The 22,336-nt window shown below is 42.5% G+C and overlaps 1 protein-coding gene across 2 annotated transcripts in view; it reads left to right on the top strand.

The window, feature by feature from the left end:
• Positions 1–2,873: 2,873 nt before the first annotated feature.
• ETS1 (ETS proto-oncogene 1, transcription factor) overlaps positions 2,874–22,336 on the top strand; it is a 138,739-nt gene continuing 119,276 nt past the window's right edge. Inside the window, exons 1-2 of one of the 2 annotated variants that reach the window (XM_006072376.4) lie at positions 2,874–2,968; positions 17,385–17,467. In XM_006072376.4, coding sequence (XP_006072438.1) covers positions 17,396–17,467 — 72 coding nt within the window. In that variant the 5' untranslated portion in view covers positions 2,874–2,968; positions 17,385–17,395. The remainder of the gene's footprint in view (positions 2,969–17,384; positions 17,468–22,336) is intronic. The other variant, XM_006072374.4, reaches the window with a different exon arrangement.

Raw genomic sequence — 22,336 nt, 5'->3', positions numbered from 1 at the left:
CGTCCTCTGTCATCCCCTTCTCCTCCTGCTCCCAATCCCTCCCAGCATCAGGGTCTTTTCCAATGAGTCAACTCTTCGCATGAGGTGGCCAAAGTACTGGAGTTTCAGCTTTAGCATCATTCCTTCTAAAGAAATCCCAGGGCTGAACTCCTTCAGAATGGACTGGTTGGATCTCCTTGCAGTCCAAGGGACTCTCAAGAGTCTTCTCCAACACCACAGTTCAAAGGCATCAATTCTTCTGTGCTCAGCTTTCTTCACAGTCCAACTCTCACATCCATGCATGACTACTGGAAAAACCATAGCCTTGACTAGACATGCATATCAGTGTACAAATATCTGTTTAAGTCCCTGCTTTCAATTTTTTTGAGTATATATCTAGAGTTAGAATTCTAGATCCAATGACAATTCTGTGTTTTATTTTATAAGGAACCACCATACTGTTTTCCATAGTGGCTGTACTATTTTACATTCTCATCAGCAATGAACAACCCTTCCAATTTCTCTACTTTGTCACCAACACTTGTCATTTATTTTATTGTTTTTTTGATACAGGTGTGAAATATATCAAATTTCACATCTGGAACTGACTGAACTGATAGGTGTGAAATGGTATCTCATTGTGGTTCTGATTTGCATTTCCTTAGTGACTGGTGATGTTAACTATCTCTTCAAGTGCTTATTGGCCATTTGTATATCTTTGGAAAAATATCTATTCAAGTCCTCTGCTCACTTTTCAATGGAGTTATTTCTTGTCATCATTGTGTTGCAAGTGTTCCTTACATAGTCTGTAATCCAAATTATAAGGGATTTGAAAATTTTTTCTCATTCCCTGGGTTGCCTTCTCACTTTGTTAATGGTGTGCTTTTATGTATCAATACCAGTGTTTTTAATTTTGATGAAGTCCAACTTGTCTATCATTTTTTTTTTTTTGGTCTGTGCCTTTGGTGTGATTCTAATAAATCATTACCAAACCCAATGTCATGAAGTTTCCGTTTATGTTTTCCTTTAATAATTTTATAGTTTTAGCTTTTATTTAGGTCTTTGATCCACTTTGAGTTAACTTTTACATAGGGGGTAAGGTAAGGGTCTCCCTTCACTCCTTTGCTGCATATATTCATCTGATGCTATAGCATCAGTTTGTAACACTTGTTTGGTAACACTTGTTGCTCTCCTAGGTGATCTCCAGGCCATCTTCAGCAGGTGTGAGGCTTATTTTCTGCTCTTTAGATTTCTAGCTTATGCTCTTGGCCACCCTGATACACAGGGGCAGAGGATGGCCCTAGGTTCTGAAGGGTTGATGTCTAATGTGAACTCTGTGTAGACAACGCCAGACTCCAGAGCTCTTCAAAAATCACACTGTACACCCACGTAAGGCAAGAATCCAGGTCTTCTCTACACTGTTTTCTCTTTTAAAACTCTTTTCAAATACAGTGAATACAATTATAATTGGTTGTGACTGGTTCAGTTGGCCATGGGCTTTTGATACGGGGCTGTTGATACATGGGCTTTTGATACAGCGTACTGGAGCTGACGGAGCTTGAGGGCACAGGCTGAAGCTTCTGTCGCTCTCTTCACAGATGCTCTCATAGCATGTGTTACACTTGATTGAGGTGATCAATTTATGTGGCTGTCTTCCCACTCCAGTGTGAACTTGACGTTTTCCCCCATGCCTATCACAGTGCGTAGCACAGATATTTATTAAAGCTGAACCAGTTCCACTATCTCTTCTCTCCTCTAAGTCACTGAATGTGCAAAGGCAAACGATAAGCAGAAAAATCTTGTTTTCATGACAGTACCATCTTCATTGCACTGCTGCCTTTGTACAACAAAGGATAAAGATAATGTTGCCCTAGGAAGGACATTTACTATATTTTCATAGTTTTCAAACTTGAGCGTTTGTGTCTTCCTTAGAAAGGGCAAGGAGTCAACCATGGCACATTTTAACTCCCATCCATTCCTCAAAGTAAATGGAAAATTTTAAGATAAAAGCCTTAAATTATGCAGCCAAATACTGACTTAAAAAAAAATCGTAATGAAATAATCCTATCAGAGAAATGATATTACATTGTAATATGTTTCTGAATCTGTGTATTTTCACCTAGAAGAAGAGTTTCACACTGTTTAGATTTTCTCTAAATGAGGAATATATCAGTATTTCTGCCCTTCTATTCCTGTACCATGGACTAGGAGTCAGAGTCACTGTAACTAATCTATTTTAGAGATCACCTAAAACCACTCCTACATGGAGGGTAACTTAGCTTAGTTTCAGAATTCCCAATTCTCTATTTGGTCTGCTGGCTTCCATAGAGTTATTTTCATTTCCTTAGGAAACATCACATATCACATCAGGTTACTAGAGATAAAGCCTGGTTCCTAGAGATAAGCTCAGCTGGTGATGGGGTGGTAGACAGTCTGCTCTCTGCCAGTCTGCCTTGACCCTTACAACTCTCTCCTGACCCCTGGTCTAGGTTAAATGGGGTCTCCATTGAGAAAGTCAAGAAATGCGAGTCATGAATATTCACATATTCAGTAGAGACTAAATCTAAAGCTAGAGCAAACGCTGAGAGTTATCCCATTGCAGGAGTTGTCTTTAGTTCACATCTCTCCAGGCTACTCTCCGTGGCTGAATTACCTTTAATTGAAGGGCAATTCCAATGGTAGGAGTTAAGGTGTGATCTGGAGTTATCTCAATAAGTAATCTGATTTGCTTTTCCTTCTAGATCGAGGAGCCTATCCTAGTGGCTGCCTTCGTGGAGTAAGGGGCCCGTGGAACACTGCCTTTTTTCCAGCTTTTCTGGGCTTGACCACACCCCCCAATTTAAGGAGGCCGCTCTATTAGGAACATTATGGTCCCTGCATCCTCTTTAGCCTCGGAGCAGAGGATTCCCGCAGGTAGTTGGGAAGAGACCGTAGACTTTGAGGGAGCTCACTCTGGACCCATTCTTCACACAGTCTCTCCGGCAAAGTAGTAAGTGAATGGGGTGTGAGTTTCTGCCTAAAACTTTGCGGTCCATTTTCCTTTTTGTGTGTGTGTATTTGGTGGAATTAACCGGTAAATTGATGGGGACTTTCAGGATACAAACGGCATTCTCTTTCTCTTTTCACATTTTTCTATATTTTTCATTCAACTGCTTAAGAACCATTTACAAAAATACTCCCTAACCTTGTTAGAATAGTCTGAAATCAAAACGGTCTCCCCTTTTCTCCTATTTCATAAGAGCAAAATCACGCACATTTTAGACACTCGCCGATTACTTGTCAGAAACTGAATTTTCTTCACATCTTGGAGCGTTTCCAAAGAAATAAAGCGTAGTTAAATGTAGACATTTCTTTCCTTTTTTCTCTTTCACTCCTAGCGTGCCATTGTTTTACTTCTGAAATTTTGGAAGAATTTTCTTTTAAGCTCATCAGCTTCATAAATTGCTTACATTGTGAGAAAATTGTTACAGGTTTGAGTCTTGCAAATCAGACTAGGCTTTTTGGTTTTTTTTTACCTGTTTCGTGACTCAGTTTTCCAAGGGACTCTACATCTTCTTTTGGACTGTACCTGTGGCAGGAGGAGTTTGAAAGTCAAGGTGGGTATTTCGTAGAGCTTGAATCCCTGGGCAGCTTTGCGCACAGCACGGGGTGTGGATGGCCACCCTCTTCCTTTGGTGATTTTTATATCTGGCAATCTCATTTTGGTTGGGGCTTTTCATCTGTTATGAAAACATCTCTGTCACCCCCTTTTAAAGTTGCGTTTCATGTAGGCGAACTGTTCAAAATATGCTAGGTTACCAAGACCAAGGCATTTGATTGCAGGTTTTCCTAATCACCTTTCGGGTAAGATTTTTTTTTTTTTTTTAAATCACAAGGCCATTTCCCCTCCTACTTCATACCATTCCTGTGCAACTGAAAAGAGAGATATTTGTTAAACAACGGGAAATCCAGGTTCTGAAATGGCAACTCTGGCAGCTCCATTTGATTTGTAAAACGCCTGGCACTCTGACTCTTTCGACAGCTGTTAAGTCTGGACGGCAACACCTTCTTTTTATCTAAAGAGAAACCTCTTTGCTTCCGCGGGCAGGGGCGGGGGGACTGGAGATTCTTCCTTACCTGTTGTTTCTGAGCGGAGGGGAGAGAGCGCTAATGAGTTAATGTCTGCAAAGTGCTTTGAAGATGAAAAGGCCTTTTCATGTGTTCAGCATCGTCGTTATTAATATTAATATTTGAAGAAGCACGCTGCTCCTAATTGTAAATCAACAACTCCCATCCTTGCCAACTCAGGAGTGAAACAACAAACAGCGAAGGCAGCCAGGCCGTCTCTTCCGTCCTGGTTCCGCCGCTGAGGATGTGGGCAGCCTGGTCCCAGAGAGAGCTGCTTACACGGAGGTGCCGGTTATTAGAGGTGCAGGGAGGTCCCAGAGCAGAGCCTGGGGGAGGGTGGGTAGCAGGGTGTAACCCTTCAACACGGGGTCACCTGTGACCTTGGAGGACGCGTTGAAAGCATGGATCTGGGCCAACTGCCTGCCTCGGATGATAATGGGGTTCAGAGGTGAAGGGGTCAGAACTGGCACTGGTGCAGGCTTTGGTCTGTTGGAGATTGGCTTTGGAACTGAGAACAAGTAATTTGATGAGACTGTGCTTTCTTTTCTTCCTCTCTAAAATGGGAATACCGAAAAAACTGTGACTGATGGTTTGTGCTCCACCTACTTCATGAGAATGGAAGTAAACAGCCTAGAGCTTTGAAGAATGAAAATAGTGCCAATAAGGTTGAGGGAGAGTCTGAAGTAACCTTGTAACAAATTGGGTGTGTGGGTGCCAGGTCCCCAGGGAGGGTGAGTCAGAGGGCAGACAAATGCTCCGGAAACACATTGTTGGCACTGCCAGGTCCCTCAGTGATGGCATCAAAGTGTTGCTTGATTTCTTACTGATAATTCAGGCTCTGCTATATCTCCTGGTTTTATCGATTGGTGAACAGAACTGTTTCTTACAGCAGTTCTCCTTCTCTAATTACCCACTCAAAACTCCCATTTCTGCATCAAACAGCAGAAGGGAGCTGGGACATCCTTTCCCTCCTCCTCTCCCTCCTTCTCCCCCCAACCCCACCTTCCTCCTCTCTCTCTTTCTCTCTCCCCTTCTTTTCAGAAATGAAAACATACTTAGCATTTGAGCACAATAAGTGTGGTGGACAGCTACTTAGTGACATTTGAGGGGAATCTTCATTCCTGCGCCAACCTAGATACGAAGACCACTCATTCATTTGCCCTGGCATCTCCTTTGTCCACGCTCTACTGCAAATGCAGCTGTAAGGAACTCAACTTTTTAATCCTGATGCTTCTCTGGGTGTAATACCTGTCTTCTCGACTTCACTAGAGGAAGGATAATCACCCATGAAGTTTCATGAGCACTTGGCATGTCCTGGGGCCCTTGTGCTCTGCACGGGCTGGGCTGCTTCTTTAACCTACAATGAAGTCCGTGAGGTGGGCACGCTTGTTCCCATTTAGCAGATGAGGACTCTGAGGCTGGTACTCAGAATGATTTGGTTGGTGGTGAGACCTGATTAGAACCAAAGGCGTATATACGTATACTGATTCACTTTGCTCTATATTAGAAATGAACACATCATTAAGCAACTATACTCCAATACAATTTTTTTGTTTTTTTAAAGGACCAAAACCATATGGGTGCAGAGCTGTGGCTAGAGTCATGTCTCATAGGAACCTAGTAACTTTGAGTCACGTATACAAATTCAGGCTAAATTTTTCTGCTTAGCCCAATGGTTGATTTATCTGGGAGAATACCATGGCTTACGCTTCTTTTCCAAAGGAGAATCTATGAATTAATGATTCATTGTTAGGAAGACACTGACTCTGAAGCAATGCTACAAGGTCTAGTTGACAAGATCAGTAAATCTCTCTCTTGAGCCCTCTTGGGACAAATTTTGATGGAATTTCTTGGGACAAATTTTGATGGAACTTCAAAGAGTTGCAAAACATAGTGCAAAGAATTTCCATAAGATTTAAGTCCAGCGTGCATAAAATAAGACTTCCCTGGTGGTCCAGTGGGTAAGACTCAGAGTTCCCAATGCCTGGGTTCTATCCCTGATCAGGAAACTAGATCCCACATGCTGCAACTCAGTGCAGTCAAATAAACAAATAAATACTTTTAAAATATGAAAAATATAGTGCCCTTTGGAGCTCCTAGTAATCATTAAGCCAAAATGATTTTTTTGGATGGGGGAAGAGCAGTGATCAGTTTCTTGACATTCGAGGCGAAGTAACTCAAACCCTGGCTTCTTAGGAAAGGCAGGAAGCCCTGTCAGATGCTGCCCTCGCCCTCGCCTGGTACAGGGCTTAGGACGGAGGCACAGCTCCTGGGCTGCACCTTCTCCCTGGCTGGGCTTGCAAGGCAACTAAGATAACAACCAAACCTCTGCTCAGCTTGTGGCCCAGACTCTTCTTGCCTGTACCTCAGTGGGCTCTGCCTTCCAAACACCTTGCTGTAACCACTCCTGAATTTAACCAAGGGAGTCCAGACACTGCCTCGGTGCTCAAAATGAGCATCGCAGGGGATCTTGTCAGAAATGCAGACCGTCTGGCTGTACCTTGAAACCTGATTCTCAGGTGATTCCTAGGTGATTGCTATGTAAATTGGGTTGGAAAGTACGGTTTAAAAGCAAAAGCAAAAACAAAAACAAAAAAGTTGTAAAAAGCAGAACAAACAAAAACTCTTGCCGTGTTTCTCACAGCAGCTTACAACTTGATTACATTTATATCTCGTTGCCAAAGTGTAAGGCCACATAAGATTCACATTTCTATCAAAGGAAGCTGGATATTTCCCCCATGTGCTATGCAAGCTTTCAGCCTGTTTGTTCCCCCAAGGTAAGAAAACTGCTTACTTCTTGGTTTTATGCATAACAATGGTACAAGCAGACTGCCATTCAACTGAAATTGTGGCGCTTTTCTCTTGTGAAATTCTTGGCTAAGGCTACTCAACCTGTGATTATGGGAGCGAATCCTATTTTGATTATTTAAATACAAGTCTTTTTAGAAAGAGATAAGGTATATTGGCCATCTGGGTTCTGCTTCTAATATCTGAATAAATAACCTCTGCAGTAAAAAAACCCCACAATTACTATTAATTAGTCAATGCTTACTAGTGCCAGGCGCTGTGATAAAACAGTGATAATAATAGCCACTATCTATTGACCATTTTATCATGTGTAAAATGGTTTCATTTTATATAACCCTCCTCAATAATCCTGAAAGGATTGGTATTATGTTTTCCATTTTACAGTTGAGGAAATAAAGACTTTGTGAGATGAAGAAATTTGTCTTCACACTCAGTAAGGGCTTCCCAGGTGGCGCTAGTGGTAAAGAATCCTCCTGCCAATGGAAGAGACATGGGTTCGATCCCTGGGTCAGAAAGAACCCCTGGAGGAGGGCGTGGCAACCCACTCCAGTTTTCTTGCCTGGAGAATCCCATGGACAGAGACGCCTGGTGGGCTACAGTCCATAGGGTCGCAAAGAGTCAGACCCGACTGAAGCGACTTAGCACACATGCGCACACACACTCAGTAAGGAGGTCCCAGTCAACCATAGTCTATCTATCTTTATCACTCCGCTAAACACTTAACCTCTCTGGGTTCAGTTCATTCAAATAAAAAATGGACAGATTTGATGAGATTTTTTTCCAACTCTAAAATTCATTGACTTTACCAAATCCCTCTTTATATAAGCATGCCAGGAAGCTGTTTAGCAGTATGCTGAGAAATTTGAAACTTAAAATTTGGGCAATAGAACAAATAAAACCCCACCGTGAAAAATGACCATCAGATATAGTCCAAGAAGTTGCTCGCTGGATTTGAGAGATTGAAGGCAGCTGGTGTGCTTCGTTCAGTGTTAAAGGGCATTATTAAAACTCTCCGGGCTCCACTCATTCATTGTTCTCTCAATAGCTATCTTTATATTTACGGCATCTCTCAGTTTTGTTGAGAGCTTCTTGAGAGCCAGAGCCATATCTACATTTTAGATTATATCTGACATAACTCCACGTGCTGTAGGTTGAAAAGTAGTTCTTTAAACTTCTAGGCTCTTTGGGGGTTTTTTTTGGCAGTCACTATGGGGTTAGAGTTGACATTTTATCTTGAAGCTCTCTCTGGGTTCAATGTGGCCAAGAATCGCATATACCATGACCTCTGCTATAGCTGTCCTTGAAGCCAAGATGCTTCACATCATTCCTCCAGCTTACTCATTTTTGTTTCCAGTTTCTTAGGAAAAAAAAAAATCTAATTTTTTAGTACTATAACTTTATATTTCCCCCAGCACACTTTTTTAAAATTAAAGTATAATTGGCAAACAGTAAAAATCACCCTTTTTAGTGTATAGTTCTACAAATTTTGGCTAATGTATAAGTCAAGTATTTATAATCTATAAATCAATGTATTACAATCAAGATATAAAACAGTTCCATCATTCAAAAAAAAATTTCCTTATGCTTCTTTATAGTCAAATCCTCTTCTCACCTCCAGGCCATGTTCTTTGACCCTATGGTGTTTCTTTTTCAAGAATATCATATAAATGGAATCATATAGTAGGTAGTCTTCTTTCATTTGGCTTACTTTATTTTAGATTCACTCATGCTGCTCAGTGTATCAATAGTTCTTTCCTTTACATTGCTGTGTAATATTCCACTATGTGCTATACCAGTTGTAACTTTAATTTTGATAATATATTATTGTTAAATTTACTACTACTATTGCTATTTAGATCTATAGCTATACTAAAAAAAGTCCAAGCTTTTAGTTTGGTAATCTGCCCTAGAGGGTCTTTCAATTTCATCTCCCACTTCCCTACAATCCATTTGAGTATTGGGTTATTCTTTGTTCTCTAATCTACCATTTTCTTATTTCTGAGTCTGTGTGCATACTGCTAGCTACCAATTTTTCAAGGCCCATTTCAATGCCAATTCCTCTTGAAGTTTTCCTTCAGCATCCTTCCAGAAGTCATCTCTTCATCTTTTATGTTCCCATAATATAGCACTTGCTGCTGCTGCTGCTGCTGCTGCTAAGTTGCTTCAATTGTGTCCGACTCTGTGCGACCCCATAGATGGCAGCCCACCAGGCTCCCCTGTCCCTGGGATTCTCCAGGCAAGAACACTGGAGTGGGTTGCCATTTCCTTCTCCAATGCATGAAAGTGAAAAGTGAAAGTGAAGTCGCTCAGTCGTGTCCGACTCTTAGCGACCCCATGGACTGCAGCCTACCAGGCTCACCAGCATTTCTCAAACTTTAATGTTCTTATGGATCTTTTTGGAATGGAACCTGAGCTCTGTAGTTCTCCTAGCTCCCAAGTGCTTGTCCATGCTACTGGTCTGAGAGGAACCACTGTACTGTTGAGTAACAGGGTCTTATAATTGTCTCATTGTCTCTTATAATTGTCTCATAAACTAGAAAAATAACTATATAAAAAAGAAAAGTGATTTAGTCTCAGCCTGGGAATTACCATAGCATCTAATACAGGGCTATGCAGCTGGTCAATACTAGCTAACTAGATCAAATCCCATTTTTTTTTTTTTTGGCCATATTTGAGATTCATTTTATTCATTCAAAGTTTAGGACTAATCTAAAAATGTTTGTTATTCATGTACTTTTGGAGGCAGGCATGTAAATTTGATGAGCTCGGGCACGTTCAGGGTGGTATGGCCACAGACATGCATGCATGTAAATTTGGAGACAAAAAGAAACAGCTGTCACTCATAACTTCCTCTTGCAAATAATTAACATCAATAGTATGAAATATAATTTGGTCCTGATAATATTTCACACATTTATTCTTTCCCAAATTTACTATAATAGTTTTCTTGCTCTTATAATATAGATTTTCCGTGTAATTGTTTTTGTAGTTGTTGTTTAGTCTCTAAGTTGTGTCCAACTCTTTGCGACCCCATGAACTGCAGCACACCAGGCTTCCCTTCCTTCACTGTCTCTCAGAGTTTGCTGAAACTCATGTCCATTCAGTCGGTAATGCCATCCAACCATCTCATCCTCTGTTGTCCCCTTCTCCTCCTGCCTTTAATCTTTCCCAGCATCAGGGTCTTTTCCAGTGAGTCAGCTCTTTGCATCAAGGGCCAAAATATTGGAGCTTCAGATACAGTATCAGTCTTTCCAATGTAATTGCTTAGATTCTACCCCAAAAGTAAAAGCTATGAAGAAGAACATTTCACTGTTAATATCTTGCCTGTAATTATCCTTGAGTCTACCTTTATCTGATTCTGTTAGCCAAACCCTCATTTTGCCACAGGGTTCTGAATGATGCAAATCCCAATTTTTTATTTAGTTGTTCATTGAGTGCCTACTACATGCATGGCACTGGAGTATGTCTGAAGAACAACCATGGTTATTTTCTGAATTTCAGGATTCGATAGAGGATGAGGAATGCCATTTGAGGACAAGGCTGTAGGCACTTTTATTGTCAGACAGCTGATTCAATGTCACCTTTAGTTTTGCAGAGGATGTTCCCATACTAGAAAGAGCAGAGCCTTAGTTTCCGGAAAGTTTCAGAGACTTAAGAAGGGCATTGTGCTCGTAAAATTCCTAGACATAGAAGAGCGGGCAGGTTTTAACATACTCCCTTGAGGTTTACGAGAGATGCCCCCTTCTGCCTCGGTTGACAGCACCATCCCAGCAGAGTAATGGAGAGATATTTGTTCCCAGGAGGAGGAAATATAAAATGGTCTACAAGGCACTATTAGCCCCTGATTATCACAGCTCAGCAGACAAAAATCATCCTATATTCTGTTCCTTTCGGGAGATGTTAGTGAATGACTTTTGTAATATTATAATAACAGGAGTTCATTTTTAGTATTCTAAGAAAGATTGGTTGAGCTGTGTCAATTCATACAGAACCTGAGAGTGTTATGTTTAATTAGAAGATGAGACTTGTTCAGAGAAATAGGAGATGGATATGAGTCATTTTCAAGCCTATTTTCAAGTAAGAGTTGGAGGACTCATTAGCAGTGAAGTTGGGGAGAAACAAGACTGACACGTTCATTAATCTGTGAGTTGATGCTTCGTGAACTCAGTGAAAGGATCAGTGGATTGACTTTGAGACGCAGAAGCTAGTAACCCATGGATCAGAACATAGTCTTTATGGGCCGGTTCTGGCTCTTGAAATAACATGGAATATTTATTACCATCAGTTGTAATACTCAGTCAAGAAAATCAGGTTCTTAAAGAATTAGGAGTGACAGAAAGAATCCATCTTCAATTCTTACCAATTTCTTTTCTGCTTATGGTGACCACAGTTTCTTTGGGGGACTGAGGCTTGTTCAGCTATCCAAATCTGCTTACAGTTGAGTTCTTGGAGAATTAGACGTTGTAGCTTTTGTTACACTGGCAGATCAAGGAAGAGAACGTCTTAAAAGATTTGAAAACTACAAATGGACTTCTCATGAGAATTAGAAAGAAAATAATGGGAGACGATACACTCATCAATGGGCTATGTCCTTTAGTTCAGAGAAGAATATGATCCTGCTTGCAGTTAATATTGAAGAAATCTAACCTCAGAATTGCATATGGACACATCATCACAGGTGATGTCCCTTTTTCCCTTTGTCTCAGAGATATCTTTGCTATCTTGGGTGTACTCAGGCACTGAGACATAACTCTTGCATATGTTAACTATATACACATACAGGTCTTTTCTTCATTTAGTTGGCAAGCATATTGCACATCTGTTAATACAACGTGTCAGCTAAAAAGACACAGTCCCTACCCTCTAGCAACTTATGATACAGAATCAGAAACTTATGATGAAGGAAGTACTCTGAACTTTGTTAGGTACATTGTGAAAGTGAATCCCAAACCTGAAGATCGAGAACGTCCATCTGATTGACAAGAAGATTTAGAGAATGCTCCCTAGAAGAGGTAACACTCAGCCTGAGTCTTTAAAAAACAAATTTATATTCAGAAAGAAGACATTCAAACTCTTTGTATTGTGAATGAGAGGTGTTGCTTCGGTGACACGGGTGACAGTGTTGTCTCTAGTTTGGCATGTGTGTGCGCGCTCATTTTCTCAGTCGTGTCCATCTCTTTGCAACCCCATGGACTGTATCCCTCCCGTCTCCTCTGTCTATGGGATTTCCCAGGCCAGAATACTGTAGTGGGTTGCCATTTCCTCCTCCGGAGGATCTTCCCCATCCAGGGATTGAACCCACATCTCCTGGGTCTCTTGCACTTCAGGAGAATTCTTTACCGACTGAGCCACCTGGGAAGCCCTTAGTTTGGCAAAAGTGCCGTTGTTTAGGGAAAGTATCTTTTGAATGACTAATCCTATTGGAAGCCAGATTCTTTTTCTCCTGTGTTCCAGGGTATGCTTGGAATATAAATTTATAGGAACTCTAAATTGTTGATTTTAAGGGAAACATTTATTGCAAATCTATTTAAATTATGCACAACTTGCAAAAGAAAAAAAAAGGGAAAACCTGCATCATCTGTATTTTCTGTGACAGCTTTCTTATACTTCTGTATTTACCACGTGTAGTCTCTTTACCCGGGGTATGTTATAGCCATAATTCTTGACCTAGAATACCAACACAAAGACCACAGGGCAAGGTCAAATTTAAATCACAGTGCGTTTGTTGGTAGCACTATAATTTTGGCTTTTAAAAAGTATATTAAAAAACAGAAATATCACTTTGCCGACAGAAGTCCATATAAAAGCTATGATTTTTCCAGTAATCATGTACGGATGTGAGAGTTGGACCATAAAGAAGGCTGAGGCTGAAGAACTGATGCTTTCAAATTGTGGTACTGGAAAGACTCTTGAGACTCCCTTGGACTGCAAGGAGATCAAACCAGTCACTCCTAAAGGCAATCAACCCTGAATACTTATTGGAAGGACTAATGCTGAAGCTGAAGCTCCAATAATTTGTCCATCTGATGTGAAGAGCTGACTCATTGGAAAAGACCCTGATGCTGGGAAAGACTGAGGTCAGGAGGAGAATGAGGCAGCAGAAGTTGAGATAGTTAGATAGCATCACTGACTCATTGGACATGAATTTGAGCAACCTCTGGGAGATAGTGATGGACAGGGTAGCCTGGTGTGCTGCAGTCCATGGGTAGGAGATAGTGGAGGACAGGAGAACCTGGGGTGCTGTGGTCCATGGGGTCGCAAAGACAACAGCAACAACAAAATAATAATCTCAATGAAAACTCATAAGTGACATCACAGTTATCACCTAGAAGCAGAGCAGAGCAGGGGACAGAGTTGAGGGGAACTGGTTTCAGCCTCCACTGAGCCTGGTCTCCCTGGGTTTCCTTGCTCTTCTGCTGCCTTGGCCTGAAACACCCCTCTGAGTCCCTCGCCTCCCTTCCTTCTGGTTTTCACTCAACCTGCGCTTGGAGTGACCCAAATGGAAGCAAGTGTCAGCCTGTAGATCCCAGCCTGCGTCCAGGACTTGTGGAGGGCGGGACTCCAGAGGTCATCACATGCTTTAGGAAGAAGCAAGGGCTCCCAGAGTCCCAAAGCATTTTATTGGATGCAAGATGCCCACATAAACCAAACTACTGCATTCTCCCCCCTCTGCATGGTGTGCCCATTTTCATCCTGAAAGTCCAGGGCGGTGAGGATGGACAGGCGAGGTGGCTGGTGGGCTGGTGGTGAGTTAGGGCGGTGGGGTGGTGAGCAGTGGGGCTGCAGTGGACCTGGAGGCTGGGGTGGGCCAAAGCTGGGAGCCCACTGCTTCCTAAGCACAAAATTGCTGCAGACACTTTTGCTTGGCTGCTTGGGCACTGTGGCTCCCATTCAAGGAAGTGAGCTCAGCTCTTCTCTGCCCTCTGTTACCAAGAATTCAAACCATTTCTGCATTCAGACAAGCCCATGGATGCCTCTAGGCTGGGGAGTAAAGCTGAATTCACACAGTTGTTTTGTGTTTAGGCAGAAACGTTTATAATGCCAAGACAAAAACGTTGGTCCAACCGATATCCAAATAGCTGTCATGTAGGAGGGAATTCTCCTTGGCCAACATGTCTTTTTTTTTTTTTTTTACCCAAACAGTCCTTGTGCTTTTTCTGAAAGGATTTACGTCTACAGCAGCTGGTCTCTGTCACTATCTACAAGTGGAAACAGGGAGGGTTCTTTTTTTCTTTCTCCAAAAAATAATGAAGCGGTCATCCATTTCTGTCCCAGAGTTATTTCCTGAGATGAGAGCCCTCCAGAGCCCTGGCAACTCCCTCTTTCCAGCTTCCTCTGTGGGCAAAGGGCTTCTACCCAAGGGAATGTCAGTCACAGAGAGTGAAGCTTCATGAATTCAGCCCAGCTCAGGATGGACCCTGTGTGGGGCCACAGCGTTACTCTCTCTGTCCACCGGAAAGAGAAAACACATTTCCATTAAACCTTTTTCCCAGCTACGTGGAAGGTTGGTAGGAGGAAGAGTGTTGCTTTTGATGCCTTTGAGTTAGGCTTCAGGACAAGGCAGCTAGCTGATCCCCAAAGCATTTCTTTTACAAATGTCTAAGTCCAGCAAGAATTCAGAAGGGCAAAGACTTGCGCCTGTTTGTGGAGTCTAGGGACCATCCATAAGGCCAAGTACACTGTGCAGCCTTCCATGGCTTCCTATCCCCAGGCTTTGGCAGAACTGTTTTCGGTATTGTAGGTAAACTCCTCGTTATCTTGTATTCCAGTTCTCCGTGAGTCTGTCTTCTCCACTGCCTGCAGATGGAGATCCATCCTTCTCAGCTTTATCCCGAGTCAGATAGAACGTGAGGTCCACGAGGGAGGGGTCTTTGTTTACCTGTGTGTCTTGAGCACACAGGAGGCACAAAGTCGCTATTTACTGAATGATTAACAAGTTCCTGGCAGAGGAAGCCTTGATGTGCCTGTTGAATAAATAATTGAGGTCTGTGATGACTCAGGGGACCCCGGGGGCTTTCTGGAGGAAATCGAGGGCTAGATGGCTTACACAAAGCAGCACTCTCCACATCTGGACATTCTCCTAAGGTTTAGGTTGCCCTGCGGGGCCCTGGAGGGATGGGGCAACTTTTCCCTAAGGAATCAGATCTCAGTTAAGCCATTATCAGTATTACACAATCTGTGTTGTCAACGTTTAAATCTCGTCTATGAGTAGATATAATTGAAATGAGGGTGGTTGATGACTTATTAGGGCTTTAAAATTTGATTTTGAGGCAAAAAGCAGGAGCACTTCGCCGTGTCCACACTGACCAGGCCCTCTTCCCTAGTGTAGAATCTGATATTTGGTAGCTGCTCATTGTTTTTAGATGGAGAAGGCAATGGCACCCCACTCCAGTACTCTTGCCTGGAAAGTCCCATGGATGGAGGAGCCTGGTGGGCTGCAGTCCATGGGGTCGCTAAGAGTCGGACACAATGAGCGACTTCACTTTCACTTTTCACTTTCATGCATTGGAGAAGGAAATGGCAACCCACTCCAGTGTTCTTGCCTGGAGAACCCCAGGGATGGAGGAGCCTGGTGGGCTGCTGTCTGTGGCGTGGCACAGAGTCGGACACGACTGAAGCGACTTAGCAGCAGCTGCAGCAGCAGAACTGTTTTTAGATGCAAACACTGACCAGGGGACCGCAGCTCCAGCTCCAGGTGGGAACAGTGTCCTTGGACTAGAGTAATTCAATCTTTTCCAACTCTTCAGCTCTACCACCTGGGAGTTCCTCCTGGGAGCCATTTTTTTTTTTTGCAATCAAGTCCCTGAAGAAACTAGAAAACAACATCTTGATGAACATAATTGTTGTTTAGTTGCTACGTCGTGTCTGACTCTATGTGATCCCATGGACTGCAGCCCACGAGGCTCTTCTCTCCATGGGATTTCCCAGGCAAGAATACTGGAGTGGGTTGCCATTTCCTTCTCCAGGGATCGAACCCATGCCTCCTGCCCTGGCAGGCGGATTCTTTACCACTGAGCCACCAGGGAAGCTTGATGAACATAGTTACCCTTAGCTATTTTACATTTTTTAAATTAATATTTAGATTGCATCCTACTTTTTGGGAGAAAAGACATCATTTAAAGGTGATGTTTTAGTTAAACACAGTAAGCACAGTTCTGGGATAAGTTATGTCTTCAGAAGATTTTTAACTTTTTTCTCACCTGTGGGAAAGTAGTTGCTGTGTGATGGTAGGCCTTGGTCAGTACAATTTTGTAGTGTAGAACTTTATCTATGTTATCTAAATATACTTCATATGAAAGAAGATGTATATGCTCATTGGCTGTCAAGCTGTATGGTGAACAGAGTTGCAAATTGAGCATAAGACCTACATTATTCTTGATATTTCTTGAAAGGAGGTCAGTGGCTTTAATTGTCCTCAAGAATAAAGGGAAAGGACGGACAAATATAAAATGGAAAGGAGCTAAGTTGAAACTCAAATGTAACTCCCTAACAATAGGAATTTGGTCTCTGAATGACATACCAAGGAATTTAATCTTCTAAATCATTCAAGAAAGACATTTTTTAAAATGTGTAATATTGAACTCAGGAAAGCATATGGACTAGTGTACTTTAGAGAGTGTTTGGATCAACAGAAATGTTAGCTATATAAATGATTTTCCAATGACTGACAGCTAGCTGCAAAATCCCTTTAGCCAGAACATTCCTCAAGTGTGATGGTCATTCAAACTTTGAATGGAGATAATGGCTCTCAACAACAGTTATTTAATAATAGCCCTTCTCCTTTGTGAAGATGGGTAACATGCATTCCCCTTTGGGGCTTCTCTCTGTTTATCTGTCAGGGTCCTGGTTGTCATGCCTTCTCAGTAAAGGTTTTCCACCCCTCCTCTCTCCTGCCCTTTCTCTCTTTGGTCTTTCACCAGTTGGTAAATGCCACCCTGCATGTGGAGAGCCAGGCCGGGGTCCGGGGTGGAGGGACTGAGATACAGGGATGGGAATGTGACTTTAAGAGACCCATTCCTGCCCAGAAGCCCTCTAAAGGGTCTTTTTGTGGTCTCTGAGTGCTAACTGTCTGCAGCAGACACCACCACTCAGGCTATCTTGCAGTCAGGAGTCAGCCTTGCTCCCTGTTGGTCGCTTTGTTTTTCTATAATTATCTTTTGAAATATTTATTTATTTGGCTTCATCCTGTCTGAGTTGCAGCTCTCGAGCTCAGTAGCTGTGGTGCCTTGGCTTAGCTGCCCTGAAGCATGTGGGATCTTCGTTTTCCGACCAGGGATCGAACCAGCTTCCCCTACTTTGGAAGGCAGATTCTTAGCCTTTGGACCACCAGGGAAACCCCCTCTTTGTTTTTCTACATTTTCATTTCTTTCTCCGTAACACAAACAAGTGACCTCGATGCTTCTAAGAAGATCTGATCCTAGGCCTTCTTTGGTTTCTCATCCATACATGTTCTTTGCCCAGCAGCTCAGTGAGTGCTTTTTCCCACGCAGGTGCTGACGGCATGATGAGCTACTTTGTGGATTCTGCAGTGAGTGGCCCTGCCACCTATTCAGCGGCTCGACCTGCAGTGCTGGTAAGTAGGACTCCTCCCCGGCCCTTCCCAGGCCCCATCCTCCCCTCCCTGGGTCTCCTGCTCTCTGATCTCTCTTAGATAGAAGTAGCCAGAACCCAACTCCAAGCTGGAATCAGCTTTACATCTTTTGGAGGGACTACATTGCCAGATTATCTGTCTTTTCATCACCACATAAAGTGAACCATCCAAGACTGATGGATTTGCTAAGGAAGATTTTTTAGCATGCTTGTGTTGCAGAGAATATGACTCAAACTTGAATAATGTTTAAAGCCAGGTGATTTTTCACAGCTCAGTTCATTTGCTGAAGATTTTTTGCACGTTGATGTACCTTAGACCTATTCTTAGCATAATTTAGCTTGTTTTGGTCCTCATACATAAAAGCTAAAATATACAAGTTTTTCTAATCACAGAATTTGAAACTGGAAATAAAGTGTGACAAGTTGATAGGGAAAATTCCTGAGTCCTAGAAAAAGAGGGGTAAGAGGAATTTTAAAATTCTTTTTTAAATAAAGTTTTTTTGCTCTTAGGGAAGAAGGCTTTTACCCAAGTTACATGGTGATCTGTAGAAATATTTAGCTAAATTCCTTATAAATATGATGTGTGAAAGATCCCAAAATGCCATCATTCATCAATTCCACTGTGAAGTGAACTTTTAATAGCAGCTGATGAATCATTAACTGTTGATTCTAAATTCTGTGTGTATTTTTACAGGGGTGGCCATCATTTATTACTTACTCTGGAAATGGACAGATAAGTTTAGCATTAATCCTTCCAAATACATTTGTCGGTCTAAATAGACACCAATTGACCAGAGTGCTTTTCTGTCTCCTCTGCAGAGTGTTTAACCCTGGTACCCTTCCGTTTGCCATGACCTCTCACTATAATTGTCAAAAGATTTGATGTGTTTTAATCTGTAATATTAGAAAAATAATTACTTAAAAAGCTATTCCACATTCAAGGAGCGATGAATACATCTTTCTTCCCTGACTGTTCTGTGACACATATTTCTTCTTTTTTAAGTGGCTTCTGTTTCCATATAAACACCATTCACTATATTTAAAAAATTAGAATCAGGGAAATGTTTAGAGTACAATTTACATCAGAAATATATATTTAAAACACACACACCCAAGTTCAGACCAAAAATCACTCCATTCTGCTTAGTAGAAATTGCTGAGGGACTTGTTAAGGTCCATATGGCTGGAGACTTGGCCAGGGAAAAGACTGCTTCTGCTTCTTACGAAGAAGTTATCATCTAAGGTCAGCACAAATGATACTAAATCTTTCTTAAAGATGATAGTGTAAAGATTAGTTAAATAAGGATACTGTGATTCCAGGGCACACTGTGTCATTGACTTGGAAAAGTGGATTTAAAAGCAGCTTACGTTAATTCTCTTTGCCAATATTGTAATCCAGTTAAATAAGATTAATAACTTGTTTAGCAATGCCATGCAAATTTGTGTTTAGTATATTTTAGGCACTGAAATAAATCGCAGTACAAGTACATAAGTTGCAGGTATAACATTAAGTTATGCTAGACAGGGCATCTGGAAATTGTATGAGATTGAAAAAAACCTAAAAAACAACTCTAAGTGTGTCTTTTCAACTAAAGACCCCACCCTCAACTGAATACACTTGGTATTTTTAATGCATTTTGAATTGTTTCCACTGGTTTCAAAACAAAGAACTCATTTATCCCCACCCCCAACAGCCATATCTGAAAAACATTATCAACCCTTGGGATTCTTTTCAATACGATATTTCAGAGTTGCTTGGGTAAAAGTAGAAAGTTACATAAGCGAATTGCTATGTTATTGTTACAGTACTTAGGCTCACAACTTCTTTCTGGGGCTCAGTTTCTCCACCACTGGAGCTAGTTGGGCAAATTTCTCAGAACCACTGAACAACCAGGAAGTCCTCTGCCTTCTTCGTCTATGTCTTCGTTATTTAAAAAATTAGATAAATAAAGTTGATGGATCCAAGCCCAAGTTCAGTGAACTCGTTCTGACAGATAACCTTCAACTTCGGGCTGGGCTATAATGACAGTGAAAGAATTTGTAAATCACCTATAGAATATAAGCTCTGGGCATTAGCAGAAAAACTAGCAAACCTCAAACTTTCAGTCCCAATCAGGTCTCCTGGAGGAGTGAGCCCAGCTTCATGAACTTTCCCAGACGAGAGTCTTTCCCAGGCACCTGAGTCTTCTCAGTTCTGTTGGAGTCTTGTCGTCTGAAGCTCAACCAGTTGTACTTAATCCAATCAACCAAGTCCTCCTGCCTGGCGCCCTGGTCTCTGCATTAGTTAGCCTGGGCCACCAGGAAGAGAAGCTATCCCAGAATGGGAAGTTTGAGGGTAAAAGGAAAACCAGTGGATTTTTTAAATCTAGGGGTGATTTTGTTGGTGATGTTTTTGATGGTCAGAATTTGGGGAGTGGGGATGTTGCTGGCATCCAGAGGAGAGAGGTCTGGGTTGCAACTAAGCATTGTACACTGCACAGTACAATTCCCCACGACAAAGAATTGCCTAGCCGCAACTGTCAGCAGCACCAAGGTTGAGAAGACGTGCTCTAGAAAGGACACAAGATCGGGGTTGAAGGAAGGGTAGTACCATGTGTTGTTTAGTTGCTAATTTGTGTCTGACCAGGGATTGTAGCTTCCAGGCTCCTCTGTCCTTGGGATTCTCCAAGCAAGAATACTGGGGTGGATTGCCATTTCCTTCTTCAGGGTATCTTTCTGACCCAGGGATTGAACCCGCATCTCCTGCATTGGCAGGAAGATTCTTTACCACTGAACCACCTGGGAAGCCTGGTACTGAGTGTAACTCCTTGTGTTTGAAAGGGAAATCTTAAAAAAGAAAAAAAAAAAAAGTGAGACTATATTCAGCAGAAACGAGGGCTTCTGCTAAACAGACTGCTTTAGTTGTCTAAGAAACAATCTTCTAAACCAAGACACAAATATTTTCTAGACCCTCAAAGACCACTCAGTCTCAGAGTCCTTGATTGAGAATTGGAGCTGGCATTAGTATGATTTGATTATTTGCTGTACCAGGAGAAGGCTTAAAATAATCACAGCAACAGTTGCAAAATTCATCCCATCTCTCGGGTAAGGGCCATTGTATGCAAAACATACATTATCTGCCTCGGGGTCCCTTTGAGCAAAGCAGGACACAAGTTCTCCCCTTTGGAAGGTCAGCCTCCTGGGAGACCTTCATGAAAGAAGTGATGTCACAGCGGGGGAGGCAGGGAAACAACACTTCTGGAAGTTGTCTGGCCATTGTGTGGGAGGGGGTGACGTTTGCAGGTACTTATATGGGCTGTGTGTCAGGGACCCTTTCATCCAGCAGGAGGAAGCACTCCTTCCTGTTATGCTGGTTGGAGAACTTGCTGCCTTGCGCCTGGAAGTCCCTCGCACCCCTGGTCCTCTCCTGCGTCATCCTCCCCTTCACATTGCTGAGCTTTCAGGGCTGGGGGCAGGGCAGGAATGGGCGGGGCAGGTTGCCCCTGGTTTGGACCAAGCATGTCCCTGTCCTTGGCTCCCTCACCAGTGTGTGGAGGAGGTCCTTGGGTCACTCTCGCTTAGGAAGCACCTTGAACTGTTCAGAGGGAAGGAATAGACAACTGCCCACACACCTCCTCTCGGAGCTCAGGCCTTTGGGAATGCAGTAAGTCCCCTACATATGAATGAGTTCCGTTCTGAGAGCGCGTTTGTAAGTCCAATTTATGTGTAACTCCAACAAAGTTAGCCCAGGTACCCAACTAACACAATCCACTCTGTGGTACTGTGTTGTAATAGGTTTATAACACTTCTCATACAATTAATACATAAAACACAAACACAAAAAAGAAAACATTTTTAATCTTACAGTGCAGTACCCTGGAAAGTACAGCAGTACCATACAACAGCTGGCATCCGAGGGCTGGCATCAAGTGAACAGACAGGAAGAGTTACTACCTGGAGGATGGAGAGGAGGGAGTAGACTGCAATAGGAGACAGGGTCGGGGGGAGCAAGCTGTAATGTCACTCATGCCTGATGATGATGGAATGTACATTTGTGTCTTTGAAAGTTCACAACTTGAAGGTTCCTATGTAGGGGACTTACTCTATGGTAAAATGCCAGGCAAGGGTGACTGTTCAGAGTGTCAGACCACATGGAAGGCCCTGAGCCTCCTGGCTTGGGCCAGACTGCTGTGGAACATAGCCTGGCCACACATTGGGTTGACCAGAAAGTTCTTTCAGGTTTTTCCATAACAGCTTATGAACAAACTGGAAGGAACTTTTTGGGCAATCCAATAACATGGAAAACACTCAGGCTTTGGAGTCAGAAAGACCTGAGTTAAATTCTGGTCTATTTATTACTCCTTAGCCACGTGACCTTGGGCACATGACTTCCTCCGAACCTCAGTATTCTCATCTGTAAAACAGGCACAGGGTATAATTTACCATGTCAAGTCGTTGTGACACCAGCCAGAAATATGACCTCAGTTAATTCCCTTTCCCTGTGTTTACCATCTCTTCTCTGTTTTTCTCTGGACTTTTCGATTGTGTGAGATGGACCCAGGGAGATGGACGTGATTCCACTGATTTTGTCCTTACAAGGCTGCGGCCAGAACAAGATGGGGCTTTGGGTTGAGTGGAGCCATTCATATTTCTCTTATTGAGAAACCTCCTTGCTTCCTCTCTACCCTGGATCAGAAATAGCTCCCCTGCCCCCAGATCAAAGTTCTCTTGTAATGGGCTGGTGGTTTACAGCCCCATTGTGTAAACAGACTTGGTTCTCTTATCTCGAGTAATTGCAGTTTAATTGGGCTTCCTTGGGAAGCAATTCTCTTCTTAGCCTTTGCTGTTCGCACTCTTCACCTCCACCCCACAT

This window comes from Bubalus bubalis, chromosome 5 (genome assembly GCF_019923935.1).
Source record: "Bubalus bubalis isolate 160015118507 breed Murrah chromosome 5, NDDB_SH_1, whole genome shotgun sequence".
Classification (NCBI taxonomy): Eukaryota; Metazoa; Chordata; class Mammalia; order Artiodactyla; family Bovidae; genus Bubalus; species Bubalus bubalis.
The sequence above is the reverse complement of the archived record's forward strand: the minus strand, read 5'-3'. Positions and strand labels throughout refer to the sequence as shown.